Source organism: Salvia miltiorrhiza, chromosome 2, assembly GCF_028751815.1.
Source record: "Salvia miltiorrhiza cultivar Shanhuang (shh) chromosome 2, IMPLAD_Smil_shh, whole genome shotgun sequence".
Lineage (NCBI taxonomy): Eukaryota > Viridiplantae > Streptophyta > Magnoliopsida > Lamiales > Lamiaceae > Salvia > Salvia miltiorrhiza.
This window is the reverse complement of record NC_080388.1, coordinates 72,465,279-72,482,655: the sequence shown is the minus strand read 5'-3', so window position 1 is coordinate 72,482,655 and position 17,377 is coordinate 72,465,279. Positions and strand designations below refer to the sequence as shown.

The 17,377-nt window shown below is 38.7% G+C and overlaps 3 protein-coding genes and 1 long non-coding RNA gene across 4 annotated transcripts; 2 read left to right on the top strand and 2 right to left on the bottom strand.

Moving 5' to 3' along the window:
- Positions 1-335: 335 nt before the first annotated feature.
- Positions 336-2,366, bottom strand: LOC131009083 (xyloglucan endotransglucosylase/hydrolase protein 24-like). Its single transcript, XM_057936287.1, has 3 exons — positions 1,926-2,366; positions 1,642-1,835; positions 336-824 (listed from the first exon to the last, which is right to left on the bottom strand). Exons 1-3 carry the CDS (start codon positions 2,253-2,255, stop codon positions 467-469), a joined length of 882 nt encoding a protein of 293 aa, XP_057792270.1. The 5' UTR covers positions 2,256-2,366; the 3' UTR covers positions 336-466.
- A 695-nt stretch (positions 2,367-3,061) lies between these two features.
- LOC131009085 (uncharacterized) lies at positions 3,062-4,610 on the top strand. Its single transcript, XR_009096398.1, has 3 exons — positions 3,062-3,482; positions 3,592-3,645; positions 4,326-4,610. It is a non-coding gene; the product is annotated as an uncharacterized LOC131009085 (long non-coding RNA).
- A 2,061-nt stretch (positions 4,611-6,671) lies between these two features.
- Positions 6,672-8,225, top strand: LOC131009084 (uncharacterized). Its single transcript, XM_057936288.1, has 3 exons — positions 6,672-6,902; positions 6,991-7,098; positions 7,177-8,225. Exons 1-3 carry the CDS (start codon positions 6,714-6,716, stop codon positions 7,558-7,560), a joined length of 681 nt encoding a protein of 226 aa, XP_057792271.1. The 5' UTR covers positions 6,672-6,713; the 3' UTR covers positions 7,561-8,225.
- A 6,030-nt stretch (positions 8,226-14,255) lies between these two features.
- LOC131009082 (xyloglucan endotransglucosylase/hydrolase protein 24-like) lies at positions 14,256-15,605 on the bottom strand. Its single transcript, XM_057936286.1, has 3 exons — positions 15,236-15,605; positions 14,963-15,156; positions 14,256-14,878 (listed from the first exon to the last, which is right to left on the bottom strand). The coding sequence occupies exons 1-3, from the start codon at positions 15,602-15,604 to the stop codon at positions 14,479-14,481; spliced, it is 963 nt and encodes a 320-aa protein (XP_057792269.1). The 5' UTR covers position 15,605; the 3' UTR covers positions 14,256-14,478.
- Positions 15,606-17,377: the final 1,772 nt, after the last annotated feature.

Here is a 17,377-nt window from a genome sequence, read left to right as displayed (position 1 = left end):
AAGAATTTTATTTCCTAAAAAAAGTCAAAACAAATTCTAAATTATTGAATTTCAACAAATGCTCATTATATACGCCAATTTTAAAATATTATTATTATTTATTTAATAAATAAAAATTAAGTATGATTTATAATATTATTAATAAATTTTGATTCCACAAAAAATATTATTAAAAATAACAGGACATAGTGATGATGACACACGTAAAATTGTACGACACTGAATTACACACGAACTTGCGCCAACATGATCATTTCAAGAATTCAATTTTCATTAGTGTATTCAAAGAAAGGCTAAATTATTAATATTAATAATTTATAATCAACCGAAATTAAGATAAAAACGTGAATTAATTTAATTTATTCTGATAAAGGACTTGCTTACATTGAATTGAATAAGAATATAAGAAATGAAGAGCACACAACACAGAAAATGAAGATATACATTGGATTTTCCATTCCATGAATTAAAATCTGGAACGCTTGCACTCGAGCGAAGTTCCCCGAGGGAATCTGTTGGAATCTGCGCAGTAATTGTAAACCATGTGATTCTGCTGAACCCATCTGAGCCTGTTCCTGGCCTTGCCGTCCAGCTCCTGAGCGGCGCACCAACTCCCGGCGGCGCAGCCCTCGATCTTGAAGTTCCGGTAGTAAGCGGTGAACGGAGCGTGGGCCCAGTCCGTCTTCACGCGCCCCCCCTGCGTCGCCCAGTCGTCGGCGTTCCACAGGCTGCAGTAAACCCTCATCGCCTGCTTCGTCGGGAAAGCCACGCCGGACCCCACGTGGTTGTTGAACACTCTGATCGGGCTGTTATCCACTAGGAATCTGCATACAAAAAATGAGAAATCATTATTGATCATCTTGTTAAAAAAAAAAAAGAAAAAAAACTTTGTATTATCCACGAAAATATATACTAGTATGACCTAAGAGGAATTATACAAATTTAAAAAAAAAATTAATTAAGTTGATGAGCAGAAAAAAATGACTCACAAATTAATCAGATTATTACTAAAAATAAGTTATGATACATTTTTATAGACGAATTAAAATGAAAAATAAAGTCATACATTTGTGGACGGAAAAAATTTGAGTCAACAAAAAGAGATTATATCTCATTCCAACCTTTCTTCTCATACGTAGGTAAAGATACAGAAATAGTAATTATTTTGGACTATTATGTCTTTACATACTTACATGAATTTCGTGTGTAACCAAAATTTTATGGTTACACTATAATCAAAATTCGTGTAACAACTTAAATCACACAAAATTCATGTAAATCGTGTAAATATGTAATGACATCTTAATAGTTGCGGCCAAAATAACTACTCCCTCAATCCCACTTCAAATGGCCTTAAATTTTTCGACACGGAAATTAAGGAATGTGTGATAAAGGTGTAAAATGGTGGTGAGACCATCCAAAAAGTAGTGTTAAATATTTTTATAAATAGAATGAATCATTTGAAGTAGGACAACCCAAAATGGAAATAGAATCATTTGAAGCGGGACGGAGGAAATACTATTTTTATCTATATGGTTATAATTTTCTATTACTATATGCTTTCGGCTAGATTAAGATGTTGGCAGAAGGCCACGTAGATAACAAGATAGCGAGAAGAGAGAGAATGGATGAATTAATTACATGATCTTGTTGGGATTCCAGACGATGGAGTAGGTGTGGAAGGCGGCGGTGGGGTCGAACCAGAGATGGAACTGCTGCTCTTTGTCGCCTTTGCCTTGCGAGTACACGTTTGTGTGAACGGTGTAGGGATTCCCGCTCGAATTTCCCAGAAACTCGAAGTCGATCTCGTCGTGGCCGGGGCCTTGCGACGACAGCTGCATTTCATTGCAATATCATGAATATATATAAGATAAGAGGGAGATTAATGAATTAATTAAGTGGAAAATGAATGAATGAATACTGACGAAGAAAGTGGTGACGGTTCCGGCGGAGTTTCCGGGGATGAGTTTGAGCTGCATGTCGAATCGGCCGAAGAGAAACTCCTTCTTGGATTGGAAGCCGGAGCCGGAGTATCTGTCCAGCGACAGGGAGAGGCCGCGGCCCCCTTCGAGGATCTTGCCGCGCCCCTCGCCCCACGTGATCTCCGCGTCGCCGTAGAAATTGGCGGCGGCGAAGCTGCTCAGGGCCGCGAGAGCTGAGAAGAAGGCTACTAACTGTGAGAGGAATGGTGCTGCCATTTTGTAATGCGAGAGAGAGAGAGAGAGATGATTCATTGTTTGATGAAAGAGTTGCATGAAAGGTGAAGTGTATATATAGTAGGAATGGTGGTGAGCTGGATCGCAAGGAGCGGAAGCTGGCTGGAGAGAGCAGACAGAATAATTGGACGCGTAAATGATGAAGCCATGCCCCATTATTAGATTCGGTTGGCGCCTAAAATAGGATCATTTTTGACCAACCGTGACCAGGGGAGAACCTTGCTGCTCTCTCTTTTCCTCTCCTTGCAAATATTGGAAAAGATAAAATAATGTTCAACTTATACTCCCTCTGTCCCACGAATCTTAATACGTTTTCAAATAAGGTAATAATTATTATTTTATCACTTTTATACTTTATTAACTACACACTTAAAACACTAATCTACAACTCCTTAATTCCCGTGCCGAAACTAAACTTGTCAAGAATCGTGGGACGGAGGGAATAAAACAAAAATTATTTTTAATTTTTAAATTAAGAAGAGCTACTGTAGATTCATTAATTTTTGTAATGGAATCATCATTTTGTAAAAACTTGTATTTTAGAGATTAAGTACGGTTTGTAGTAGAATCACACGTTGTAATTATATGTATGATGTTATTAGACCTGAATGGATTTGGGTGTATATCAAATGTACGCGAGAATTGTATTAAAAAATAAGGGATAATCAAAATTTCACCCTTTAATTTTTTTTTTTCTTTCTCTTATTTCCTATTTAACTCTTACGCATTCCTTATTTTCACTATAAATAAGAGATAATATTGTCACACTATTTTTGGAGGGATAATATTATCCCTCCTTTATAGTGTAAAGGGAGAATGAGTAAAGATCAAATACTCCCTCTCACTACAAAAAAGCGCGTATTTACCGGCGAAAACTACCGGCGGCGATTTTGCCGTCGGTAGATAACGGCGGCAAGGCGGCGGCATTGCAGGCGACCCGAAATTTCGAAATTACCGGCCAGTTACCGACGGCAAACTCGCCGCCGGTATGTAACGGCGGCGTCGCCGTCGTTAATGTTAAAATACGCATTATTTAATTAAATTTATAGACTTAGCGGCGGCAAAATCCCCGCCGCTATATAGCGGTGGCATTTGCCGTCGGTAACCTTTAAAATATAGGGCAGCGGGTTTGCCCATTTTTTCAGTATCTGCGCCGCAACCAACCCCCCCACGCGAACAGAAACTACCCCCCCAGCCCCTCCCCTGCTGCTGCTGCTCTTCCTTCGCCGCCGCCTCCGCCGCCGCCGACCGCCGCCGACCCAGCAGGTATCTCTCTCTCTCTCTCTCTCTCTCTCTAGATCTATATATATATATATATATATCTAATTAATTTTAATTATATATTATATAATTTCACTTATATTATTTATTGTAGTTCGACGACCTCGTTTCACCGCCTTCTTCACGACACCCACCGGAAACCACCACCGTACGCTCTCTAATTTATTTATTTAATTATTTAATTATGAATTTATTTATGTATTTAATTATATATTAATTAAATAGATTTAATTATTTGTTATATATAGTTAATTAATTTATAATAGATTTTGTTTATAATTAAATTATATGAAGCATGATTAATTTTAAATTATATTAATCCATTTAATATATGATGTTGTTAGTTAAATTTTAAATTATGAAGCATGATTAATTTTAAATTATATTAATTTTAATCAATTAGTTTAAGTTGTTTGTTAGAATAATTTATATATGTTGGATAATTTTGTTAAATTCAATGTTATGTGCTATGTGTTTATGAAATGTTATATTATTATATATATATATTGTGGGATAGATTTAATCAATTTCTTAAGGATCTTCTCCCTTTGGGATAGAAATTGATTATTTCTTAAGGATCTTCTCCCTACAAATGATTGTTTTTAATTTAATTACCATGATTTTTATTGCTTTTATTTGTATTGTATTATTGCTTCGACATTGGGGGGTCGGGTAGACCTAGTATAGGCTTAGTAAATTAGGACCACTATGGTCACTATAGTTGCTGGTAGAGTCGAGCACTTGGTAGTTAGGATAGTGGGGTTATGCTGTCGAAATTTTGTTAGATTTCAAGTAATTTATTATGTTTTATTTGTTTTTTTCAATTAGAATTTGCAAGAATGAGTGATAATCGTACGTGGATGTACGCGAGATACAATGATCGTACCGCATTTGAAACGGGGCTTGAGTTTTTCCTTGAGTGGGCGTTCAATCAAACGGCGTACACAGATGGACAAGGTAACATTAGGTGCCCGTGTAAGAAGTGCAAGAATCAAGCGTATTTAGATGTACCTACGGTCAGAGAACATGTTAGTAGGCGTGGATTTGTCCTGAATTACAAAGTTTGGGTTTGTCACGGGGAAGCACCGCTGTCTATGCCGAGAGAACATGCTATAATGAATGAGGATGATGGATTATATAATAACTACGAAAGGATGGTGCATGACCATGCTGGACCTAGTAATTATCAAGATCCTCCAAATCTGGAGCAGCCGCCCAATAATGACGCTCAACAGATTTATAATATGTTGGATGCAGCGGATACTCCATTGTACGCAGGATGTGACACGTACTCACAATTAAGTTGGATGACTCAATTCATGAGCATAAAGACTGAAAGCCACATGTCAGAGAGGACTTACAATCAGATGTCTTCGATGATGAAAGCTGCTTTACCAGAGGGTAACAACTGTCCAGAAGACTTCTATAGTACGAAAAGAAATCTACGTGGTTTGGGTTTGCCAGTAGAGAAGATCGATTGCTGTGTTAATAACTGCATGTTGTATTGGGGGGAAACTAGTGAGCTACATAGTTGTATGTTCTGTGACCAATCACGATATAAGGACAGCTTGCGTGCATCTGGGAGTCGCAGAAAGAAACAAGTGCCCGCTAAACAGATGCACTATTTTCCCTTGACGCCCCGATTGCAGAGATTGTTTGCATCTCCTGCAACTGCTGAACATATGCGGTGGCATGCGACCTCCACAGACGATGGGATAATGCGCCACCCGGCCGACTCTCCGGCATGGAAACATTTGAATTCAGTCTTTCCTGGATTCGCCGATGAGATTAGAAATGTGAGGTTGGGCCTCTCTACAGATGGTTTTGCCCCATTTGCACAATCAGGGCGTCAATATTCTTCTTGGCCAGTTATTGTCACGCCGTATAACCTGCCTCCGTGGTTGTGCATGAAAGAACAATTCATGTTCCTCACAGTCCTCGTGCCTGGCCCATCAAACCCAAAGATGAAGTTGGACGTATTCTTACAGCCATTGATACACGAGTTAAAATCTCTGTGGGAGGTTGGTGTGAACACTTACGACATATCGTTGAAGCAAAATTTCCAGATGCGAGCAGCTCTGATATGGACTATCAGTGATTTTCCAGCGTACGCTATGTTGTCTGGGTGGGGTACAGCTGGGAAATTGGCATGTCCACATTGCATGGAGAATACAGAAGCATTCACTTTGCCGATGAGTGGAAAACAATCGTGGTTTGATAATCATCGGAAGTTCTTACCTCCTAACCATGTGTTTAGGAGAAACAAAACTTCATTCTTGAGGAATAAGACATGCAATGTTGGTCCACCAGAACAAAGATCAGGAATACAAATCTTGAATCAAATCGAGGGGTTAGGCTTCGTGAAGGTTACCGAAGACTTCGATGGCAGGAACGCTCAACTCGCCAAATATCAAGATGTAGGGTGGAAAAAGAAAAGCATATTTTGGGATCTACCCTATTGGAGATATCTTTTGATTCGACATAATCTGGATGTTATGCACATTGAGAAAAATGTGTTTGATAACGTGTTTAATACTGTCCTGAATGTGAAGGGGAAGACAAAAGATACAGAAAAATCTAGAGAAGAATTGAACACCTTCTGCAAGCGGAAAGAGTTGAAGAAAGTGGATGGAACTCGAGGGTATCCGAAAGCATGTTATACGCTTGACAGGGAAGAGAAGAAGATCTTACTCCAATGGATCAAGAGTCTTAAGTTTCCCGATGGGTACGTGTCAAATATTAGTAGATGCGTTGACATGAACGCCCTGAAGATGCACAACATGAAAAGTCACGACTGTCACGTGTTCATGCAAATCCTTCTGTCTGTTGCATTTAAAGAACTTCTTCCTAAGAATGTTTGGGAGGCAATTACAGAGTTAAGTTTCTTCTTCAGAGAATTAACATCCCGCAACGTGGCCATATATGACATGAGAATACTGAGTGAGAAGATAGCTGTTACTCTTTGCAAACTTGAGCGTATCTTCCCGCCTAGTTTATTTGATTCAATGGAGCACCTACCAGTTCATTTGGCAGATGAGGCACGATTGGCTGGTCCAGTGCAATATCGGTGGATGTATCCTTTTGAAAGATATTTGAGGACATTAAAAAATCATATAAAGAACAAAGCCAAGGTTGAGGCGTCCATCGCCAATGCATACTTACATGATGAGCGACTACAAGTCAACTCTCAAGCAGTGTATCAGCCAAGGGAGAGAGATGTCTAGGCCCGTCTGGATGACTCCCGATTTCTGGACTGGACTCCGGGATTACTGGCATCAGCCCGAGGTTGAGGCTGTTTCAACTCGAGCTCGTGCCAACCGGATGTCCGAGCCCGGTGGGGAGGGTACAGGGATCAGTAGGCACGTGGGCGGGTCCCAGTCGACTCGTATCCTGCAGCAGTATATGGTATGTAATTAACAAATAATTAAGTATATAAATTAAATTAATATATTGACTAATATAACTTATTTATCTTATATAAATGCATATACAGAGCTTGGATCCTGGTACTCCCCAGGATGCACCGAACTATGCCACCTTCCTCCGCCTCCACACGTACGCCGACGGAAGTTATACGTCGGAGAGAGATGCTAGAATTGACGTAAGTGTTTAAGTTTATTCAAATATTTAGTGAATGTATTTATTTTCTAACAATTATGCATTGTTATGTATGTATTAGGCCGAGGTTCATCGACTGGCCGCTGCCACAGGACGACAGGAGCGGCTAGACGAGGTGTATTTGGAGGTGGTGCAAATTGATAGGTCACGGATCTACGGCGTCGGGAGTGCCGGGCAGAGTCAGGCTAGTAGGGGGTCTATCCGCAGCACGGGCACTTCTGCGGTGTCTCAGCAGCTTTATGAGACACGGATCTCCACGCTGGAGGAGCGATTGGCGGCAGAGCAAGCACAACGCCAACAGATAGAGGAGCGCATGGCGGCAGAGCAAGCAGAACGCCAACAGATGCAGGACCGCGTGGCTCAATTGGAGGCGTTTATGATGATGTATAAGGCTCCGCCACCTCCACACCCTGATGCCGATGATGATGATGATGATGATGCTTAGACTTATGTTTATGTTTTCAAACAAAATTACATTTGCACTTTCTTTTCAAATTTATGTTTTATTGAACTATATATTTCAAGTGCTTTAATTATTAAAACTATAAATGTTTTATATATTTATGGCAATGATGATGATGATTGCATTTAACATAAACAAATAAATTCAAATCACATTATAATAACCAAATTAAAACACTTTTGGTGTATTAATGTTAAAAAAAAAAAAAAATTAATTAATTAATTAATTAATTAATTATTAAATATTAATTAAATATTTTACCGACGATAAAAATAAGGACCGAAACGAACTCGCTCACTAATTAACAACATATTTAAGGTATTATCTCCACATATTCAAAGATTATAATTATATGAGTGAGTATATAGCATTTAAATGAATTAATAGATGTAGATATATCAATAATACGAGTGTTCTGTACTGGTGATCACTCGAAAAGAATTTCAAAGTTAAGCGTGCTTGACACATAGCACAAGCAAGATGGGTGACCCACTGGGAAGTCGGGTCGCCGACTGGGAAGTTCGTCTAAAGTATGCAATACCGTATAAATACGGAAATAAATTGTGGATATACAATATACAATAAAATAAATAAATAAATAAATAAATAAAATAAAATAAAATAAAATAAAAAAATAAAATAAAAAATATTACCGTGGGCAAAACGCCGTCGGTAGTTACCGACGGCAATTTCCCCTCGGTAAATACCCGGCCATCCTCCGGCGTGAACCACCGGCCGGCGGTAGATTTTTACCGACGGCGATTCGCCGCCGCTAGTTAGCGGCGGTACTCGCCGTCGGTAGTTTTCCGGCAGGGTCAGCCGGACTCCGGTGGCTCTCTACCGACGGCAAGATAGCCCTCGGTAACTAGCGGCGGTGTCTGCCGCCGCTATTTCTCCGGCTAGGCTCTGCCGTTTAACGGCGACAATTCCGGCGGCAGCGCCGCCGTTAACTGCCGACGGCGGATGTTCGCCGCCGTTATTGTCGTTGCCGACGAACCGTTTAGCGGCGGGAGATTGCCGCCGTTATCGCCGCCGGTAACACTATTTACCGGCGGCCGTCTTTTTTTACCGACGGCATTTAGCCGTCGGTAATCAGCGCTTTTTTTGTAGTGTCTGTCCCACGAAGCATGACACAATTTTCTTTTTTGTTTGTCTCACGAAGCTTGACCTGTTTCTAAAAATGACAAAAAATTATCTTTATTCACCTTTTTACTTTTTCACCTACCACAGTGCCACACTTAACACATAAAATACCAATTTCTTAATTCTCGTGCTGAAAAGAACTGTATCATACTTCATGAGACGAAGAAAGTAGAAAAGAAATGAAGAATTTAAAGGGTGAAATTTTATTTATCATATGCACTATATATTAAAAAAAAAGGGAAATTATCATTTTGTTGGTAGAAGTATATGTTTATAAAGAATGGGGTGGGGTTGGGAATTGGGAGTGTCATTGCACATTATTATAGTGAATACACTACTTATTAAAGTAGTAGTCGGCGCTTCAAAATTTCAAATTTCGTGGCAGCTTCTCAATTCATAAGAGTGTAGGTAGCTAGCTACTGTGAACCATTTGATAGAAACCACTATTTTAAATGACGGTGGGAGGGTGGTCCATTTGGTTATTGTTAGCAGAAGCTACGTGTAACTAATGGCGATGGAGTATCATTTTATTTTATTTTATTAAAGAAAAAGGTTATAAATTTTAATAGTTTAAATTAATTTTAATTAGTACGCCCTCCGTCCCGTCCAAGATGCTACATATTTATTTTCGGGTCATTTCAACGAAGATGATACATTTCTATATTTGGCAAAAATAAAGAATTTTAATTAACACTAATTAAGTATTTCTTTATTACATTCTCTCTCCTACTTTATCACTTTATTACCTTCTCTTTCTTACTTTATCACTTTATTATTTTCTCTCTCTTACTTTATCACTTTATTACTCCCTCCGTCCCATTAAAGTTGGCCACATTTCCTTTTTGGGTGTCCCACTAAAGTTGGCCACTTTCTAAATAAGGAAACTTTTAACTTAATTAGAGCTACTAATTAAGTTACTAAGTAAACCCTAATTTAACCTACTTAAGTCTAATTTTCCATCATTTACACTTAACCATAGCCGCCCACTCTCTAGGCTCTCCTTCTTGCTTCTTCTCCGGCGGCCGATACCGCCGCCGACCGCCGCCCCCGCCCCCGCCCCCGACCTCTCTTGCCTCTGAATCTATCGTCGTCTCCGGTGAGCAGGGGTTCCGATTCGCGCGATTTAGGGGTGGTTCGCCCAGATCTGAGGTGGCGCGACCCCATGGCCGCCGTCTCTCTGTCTGCGCCGCGACCCCATGGCCGTCGTCCCTCTGTCTGCACCGCGACCCCATGGCCACCGCTGACCCTTTCCCCTCTCTGAGGGTGGCACAATTTGGGGGGTATTCACCTAGATCGAGGTGAGGCTGATGAGCTCTAGTTCTCTCAGCTCAGGCAAAATCGTTGGAAGAGGGGTGGTCAGGAGCAAGGGCTGGAGCCGGAAGGGAGTAGGCGGCGGCGTCTGGTTTTGGGGTGAGAAACAGGGCTGAAAATCTAAGCCTGGCCGCGATTTGGGGACCTAGGGCTCCAGTTGGAGCGAGCGGCGGAAAATCGAGACATGGGGCCGTTGAACATCGAAGTCAGGGAGGGTTAGCGGCGGTGGGACGACCGCCGGCGCCGTTTGGTTTTGATTGGGGTCTGATTTGGTTTTGAGGAAATTGAGGTCTGATTTGGTTTTGGTTTTTTTGGTGACAAACTAACTCGCATAGCCAGAAAATTTGGGGTGATTGTCGTCGGCAGCGTCGTGGTCGCCGGCGCCGGTGTTGCCGTCGGCCGGAAAATGGGGAAGAAGATACAGATTTAGATTAAAGAAAGACTTAATTATCTATTTAATTTTGTTGGACCACATTTACTCTCCACTAACTATCTCTTTCTTAATCTCTGTGCCGAAAAGAACGTGGCCAACTTTAATGGGACGGAGGGAGTATTAGACACTTAAAACATTAATCTACAATTCCTTAAATCCCGTGTCGAAAAGCAAATGTAGCGTCTTGGTCGGGACGGAGAGAGTATTAAATTTGGAAAGTTGATTTCACCGTTTATTTTTCTTTTTTTTTTTCGACACATTTTAGATTGTTCAGACTTTTCGATTAAATTCTTTTTTATTCTCTTGAGTTAACTTTTGGCTCTTTAACATTTTTTGCCACTTATATATGATTTTATATTTTCTTGAAATTTATCAACCGTTGACTTTCTAATTATTATAAGTTACAAACAGGAAAAAATTATATATGCGAATAAAAAGAAAATAGTAGAAAAAAATGAAAATTAACTTAGCATCTGATAACATGTGTCTTTCATTTTAATTTTTTTAATTTTTCGTTTCTGCTCTTTTAATTTCATTATTTATTTCTAAATTTTGAGTAATTCAATCCATAAATTAAAAACAATTGCCTACAATTATAAAATACAGTAACTCGCATTTTAAAAAAAAATACTTTAATGGCTATTTTACAATATTAGTAATATTTTCGAAACAGATGATATTTTTATGTAGAGTAATCTTTGCTTTATACTCCATCCGTCCCATGTAGCATGACCTAGTTTTTTTCGGCACGAAAACTAAGAAATTGGTATTTGTGTGTTAAGTGTGATATGTGAAAAAGTGAAAATCTGAATAAAGGATAATTTTTTTTTCATTTTTAGAAACAAATCAAGCTTCGTGGGACAAATCAAAAAGGAAACGTCAAAGTTTGTTTTTATCTATAACAGTAGAGTACTTCCTCAACATTTTCTCTCTTCAAAAAAGTATGACCCACGAAGCATGACTCAGTTTTCTTTTTGGTTTGTCCCACGAAGTTTGACCTGTTTCTAAAAATGGCAAAAAAAATTCATTTTATTTATCTTTTCACTTTTTCACCTACCACATTTAATACACAAAATACCAATTTCTTAATTTCTGTGCCGAAAAGAACTGGGTCATGCTTCATGGGACGGAGGGGGTATAAAATAATTTGCATTAAAAAAAATATATACTTTAATGGCTATTTTACAATATTAGTAATATTTTCAAAATAAATGATATTTTTAGGAGAGAAAGAAAAAAAATCTTTATTTTATAAATTTTTATTTCTAATTTTTATTCTTTAAATTAATTTTATTTATAAATTCTTTTATTTTTATATAAAGATGATTATCCAAGTGAAAATCACAATAATAATCAAAGAAAAAAAATTGGATATTGGTACTAGAGATGTTAATCCAGCTCGATATTCGTGGGGGATCATTCGATTAGCCGATAATTTGAGAAAGTTATGGTTCAAATTTTTCAACGAAGTAAAATTACAGCCTGGATAGCTCGGCACTGGATAAGATTGACCCAAAAATATCTCAAACTCTATAAGGTTGACCCGAGATATTTGTTCGCCTAATTATATTAAATTTTTCTCGTTATTTTATTTTCAACTTTATTATTTTGTTTCTGAAAGTTATACTCATCATTTCATCTAATAGTGTCTTTAATTTAATAATTAATATAAAATGTTTAGATGTAAAATTAGAAAATGATGATTATTTAACAAAAGATAAATGCATCTTTATATCTCTAAAAATTAATATATTAGTAGTATTATTTAAGTCGATGTTGAAATATAACTTATTTATGCATGCATATGTTTGGTGGCTGCGTCGGGATCAAAATTTTTGGGTCTCGGTCCCACCACCTCAGGGGCTGGAGGATCTGCGTGTAGCTGAGCTTATTAATGAGGATACTGGTACCTAGCGCATTGAGGATATTAAACAGCTGCTGCCGGAGGAAGATGTCGCGGCGATAGTAAGTATTCCGCTTTGCCCGGCGTCTGGGGTGGATGTGCCTATCTGGCACTTTTCAGCGAGTGGCTGCTATACGGTCAAATCCGCCTATAGTTTGGCGAGCTCCCTAACTTTAAATCCCAGCTACGGTGAGGAGGGGCCTTGGGATAAGATCTGGAAGCTTCCTGTTCCACCGAAGGTGAGATCTTTTATGTGGAGAGCTGCTAAAATGAACCTCCCTTCGAAGGCGGAACTCATGTCGCGGGGAATGCAAGTGGGCGGAGAATGTGGCGTCTGTAAAGTGGGGTTTGAAAACCTGTGGCACGTGTTTTTTGCTTGTCCGTTTGCAGAGCGTTGTTGGGAGGAAGGAGGTTTTTCGATATTGTTGGCAACTGTGAGGGTGAATTGTGATTCTTTCAAAAATGCTATCTCCCACATTATGAACTTGAATGATGGAGTGCTGGCTGCTAAGGTTTGTATGATTATGTGGCATATTTGGAAGGATAGGAACAAGGCGGTTTGGGAAGGAACTATCCCGGTTCCCAGACGCACCGTGGTGATGGCGACCAACTGTCGAGAGGATTGGTTGGAAGCGCGAGCTATATCCTCTTCTTTGGGTTCGCTGGCTGCTGCTCCTTCGACAAACCTTTCCTGTGCTGGTTGGCATGCAATTCCGGTGGGATGGGTGAGATGTGGGGTGGATGCGGCGTTCTTCGCTCATGACAATTCCATGGGGATTGGTATTGGGATTAGGAACCATTTGGGGGAGTTTGTGGCTGGTAAGTCGATGAAGATGATGGGCCGAAGGGATGTTGTGGAAGGAGAACTCATGGGGGTGAAGGAAGCTTTGTCTTGGATGAAGAATTTGGGATATCTGCATGGTTGGGTGGAGAGTGACAGCAAGGTTGCTTGTGACGCCATTTCAAAGAACTTGGGGCTTATAAATGAAAGAGGTGTTCTTGCTGATTTTTGCCGTCGTGTTTTAGTCTCTAACCCAGAGATTCGTTTGTGTAATGTTCGTCGTGCTAGAAACGCTATTGCTCATTGCTTAGCTAAAGCTGCGAGAGATATTTCTACGACTCATGTTTGGAATGAACCTCCGTCGTTTGTGGTGGGTCATCTCCATGTTCTGTGTTCGTGTGATGAATAAAATCTCTCTTCTCTTTGCTCAAAAAAAAAAATAACTTCCTAGTTGGGGACGACACGAGTTTTAAGAAAAAATTATTAAATATATTGAAAATGGTGAAAAAGTGTATAATTATTATTGAAAGTTGTGAAAATGTGTTATAATTAGTATTGAAAGTGGTGAAAATTGAAAAGTAAGAATAAATAAAGTATTATTAGTGGTAGGATAGTTTCCTAAAATAAAAAGAAAAAAAACAGGAAGTTATTTGGGGGACTGAGGGAGTATGTTGTTTTAAAATAAAATTTCAAGCACGATTAAACCGAAATCCATAATGTTTAGGGTTATGATTGAAATATTTTAATTCGAAAAATATTCAATCTATTTAATCTATATCCGAATAATTTGACAATCCGATAAAATTGGCTTAAAATTCGTTGAATTGACTCGATTGACACTAATTTGATCGTATTTGATAGTTCATCAAATTTGAGATTAATTATTATATGGGTAAAAATCATGAAAACCCTTGAAGTATACCCGTTTTATCAAAAATATCTTGAAACTTTCAAAATGTTCTCTAAACCCTCAAACTATCAGAGTTTTATCAAATATATCCCGTATGTATTTTTCGGTCACCAAAAATATGACGTAGCTCGCCGGATGACATAATGTAATTTATATTCTATTTTTTTTGAAAAATTCAATGGCAAAAACGACGTCATTTTGTACCGAATAAAATGCTAATAATATATTATTTCTGAAAAAACCGGGTTGGGTGCAATCCGGTTGCACCATGCAACTGGTTGCACCCAAGTCGACCTCTTTATGTAATGACCATTGACAAATGTTTGAATTTCAAATAGATTACAGAATAAAGAGAAAGGAATGAAAGAATAGACGATGAAGACAGGAAACTCTCAAGGAAAATCCATTTAGGAAATGGATCAAAATCTGGATCGCTTGCATTCAACCGGTGTTCCCTGCGGGAACCTGGGACGATCAGTGCAGTAATTGTAGATCATATGCTTCTGCTGCACCCATCTCACTCTGTTTCTGCCATTGGCGTCGAGCCCCTGCGTCTGCCACGCCTCGTTGCTGAAGCTGTCATTCCCCGATCCACACGCCGCCGCGTAGGCGCACGGCCTGCCGCTGATTTTGATGTTCCTGTAGTGAGCCGTGAACGGAGCTTTGCTCCAATCCGTCTTCACCCTCCCGCCCTGCGTCGCCCAGTCGTCGGCGCTCCACAGGCTGCAGATGATCCTCATCGGCTTGCTCGTCGGGAACGGCACCCCCGACGCCCCGTCGTTGTTGAACACTCTCACCGGAATCTCGTCCACCAGGAATCTGCATTGATTACTCAATCAATTGATTGATTCATCGATTGCATTGGCGTAGAATTGAAATTGAAATTGAATTGAGTTGAATTACATGATGCGGCTAGGGTTCCAGACGATGGTGTATTTGTGGAAGGCGGCGGAGGGGTCGAACCAGAGGCGGAACTGCTGCTCCTTGTCGCCCTTCCCCTGCGAGTACACATTTGTGTGAACCGTGTAGGGCTCGCCGGTGGAATTCCCCAAAAACTCGAAATCGATCTCGTCGTGACTCGGACCTTCAGAGGCCAACTGCAATTCCAGAATTCCAGATTAACTTTCAAATATATGAATAGAAACATGAAATTAATGGTTTGGATGGATGAATTACGAAGAATGTGGTGACGGTGCCGGCTGAGTTGCCGGGAACGAGTTTCATGTGCATGTCGAATCTCCCAAACAAGTAGAAATTCTTCGACTGGAAACCGGAGCCGGAATACTGGTCCAAGGAGAGGCTCAGGCCACGGCCGCCGTCGACGACTTTGGCGCGGCCGTCGCCCCAAGTGATGTCCGCGTCTCTGTTGAAATTTCCCTGCACCACAAATGCCGCCACCAACGCCATTGAAACCCAAACCAGACCGTGACTTCTGGAAACTCCCATTTTCATCTTGTTTCTTCGAATTGTGGAGCTGTGATGCCTCTGCAACATTCGCAGGGTTTGTATATATAGATTTTTTTGGAGTTGACGAAAAGGAAACATCCATGGAAGACGTGGCTGTATTTTTGCATTGTCAACTCAATAATGTCACGCGTAAATCAGCACATCCTACTGTTATCGGTGTTAAAATAAGTAGCATTTGCAGACAGCTTGATCGAAGTGTTAATAGGCAAAAATGCCCTTTTCTTATAAACACTTATAAAAATGCCCTTTTTCACTTATGAAAAAGGGCATTTTTACAAGTGTTTATAAGAAAAGGGCATTTTTGCAAATGCCTCTTGATCGAATGTAAATCTTTCGATAATATAAAGAGTGTATTTTAATTGTTTTTTAATTCTCACAAAAATAAAACTGTGTTGATTATTGACTCTATTAGGCTTCAGACTCATGGAATTCCCAGCTGTTTGTGTTTAATAGAAGCAAGCATGATATGATCGTGGTGGCAAGTTCCATTAAAAAATTATTAATCCACATTGGCAAAAACGAATTTAATTCATCGAAGATGTTTTATGTATTAATCATGTATAATTTGCTCTATCGACTTCTATATTGAATTTTAAAATTGATTGGTAGTGTATATATGAACCTACAAGGAAGCTGGAAGCCCAAGTGTTGCAAAAGCTATGGAAATTGGTTTAATGGACAACAAGGGTACTTAATTAATTCATTACATTTTAAAATTTCCAATTATATTCATAATCTTAATGAGTTTTTGTATTTCTGTATAATGGAGATTGAGGGACAACTTATATTTGGAGGGCATTTAAATATTGTGATTAATCACCAACCTACAATATCCTCAAGTAGCTGGGAACATTAAACAAAAAGACCAAGACGACGAGTGATCCTCCACTAAATCGTTATTGAATGTTCTTTGTTTGAAAATTGTTGATAAATTGATGTTATATATGCATAGTTTACTTAATTTGACTTTTGAAGTTTGACATCATAGTTTATTACTTCATTTAAATTTTGAAGTTTGAACTGTTCATTTAGCATTCTAGTTAATCTATGATGGAATCCGAACTCTACATAATTCATTTCTACATAATTTTTAACATGTTTCTATTACAAGAATACTAGCTACTTCTTGGTTTGTACTAATTACGACATTTTCAAATTTTACATTATATGTCTGACAAAAAAGTTACGTATTATAAGTATAAGGTTAGTTGGTGCTTCTTCTTTTTTTTTTTTTTTCTTTAAATAAATAAAACGATTCAACGATACATGCATGAGGTATGTGCAATCCATGCACAAGCTAAAGTTCGAAAATACATGTTTAGTTAAGGGATAATAGCATTAAAATCTACGAATTTTCATATATTTTTGGTATTGCACGTAAACTTAAAATCCTTTTTCCAAATACGCGAACTTTTATTTCTTTTTGATTTTGCACATGATGAACATTTTCAACGAATGAATTTAAGTTGAAATTATCTATATGGCTTAAACAAAAGTCTTCATAAGACTTAAGAGCATTTACAGGCTCGCGGAGTTGCGCGCTTGGAGGGAGGGAGGGAGGGAGGGAGCACTTCTCGATGTGGAATTCAATACATAATCAATTTAATGTAGTTTCTCGTTTTATATAATGTATTACACATTGTTGAGAAGCATACACTTTTTGATTTGGGATTCAATACAAAATCAATTTAATTTAGCTTCCAAATAGTTTTAATTCTAATTTTCAATTTCTATTTTTTTAATTATTGATTTTAAAATTATTTTTTCAATTTTATGTTTACTGAACGAATACATTTTTAATTAGGGTATGTTTTATATTATTATAATTTTGTTTAATTATTATATTTTTTA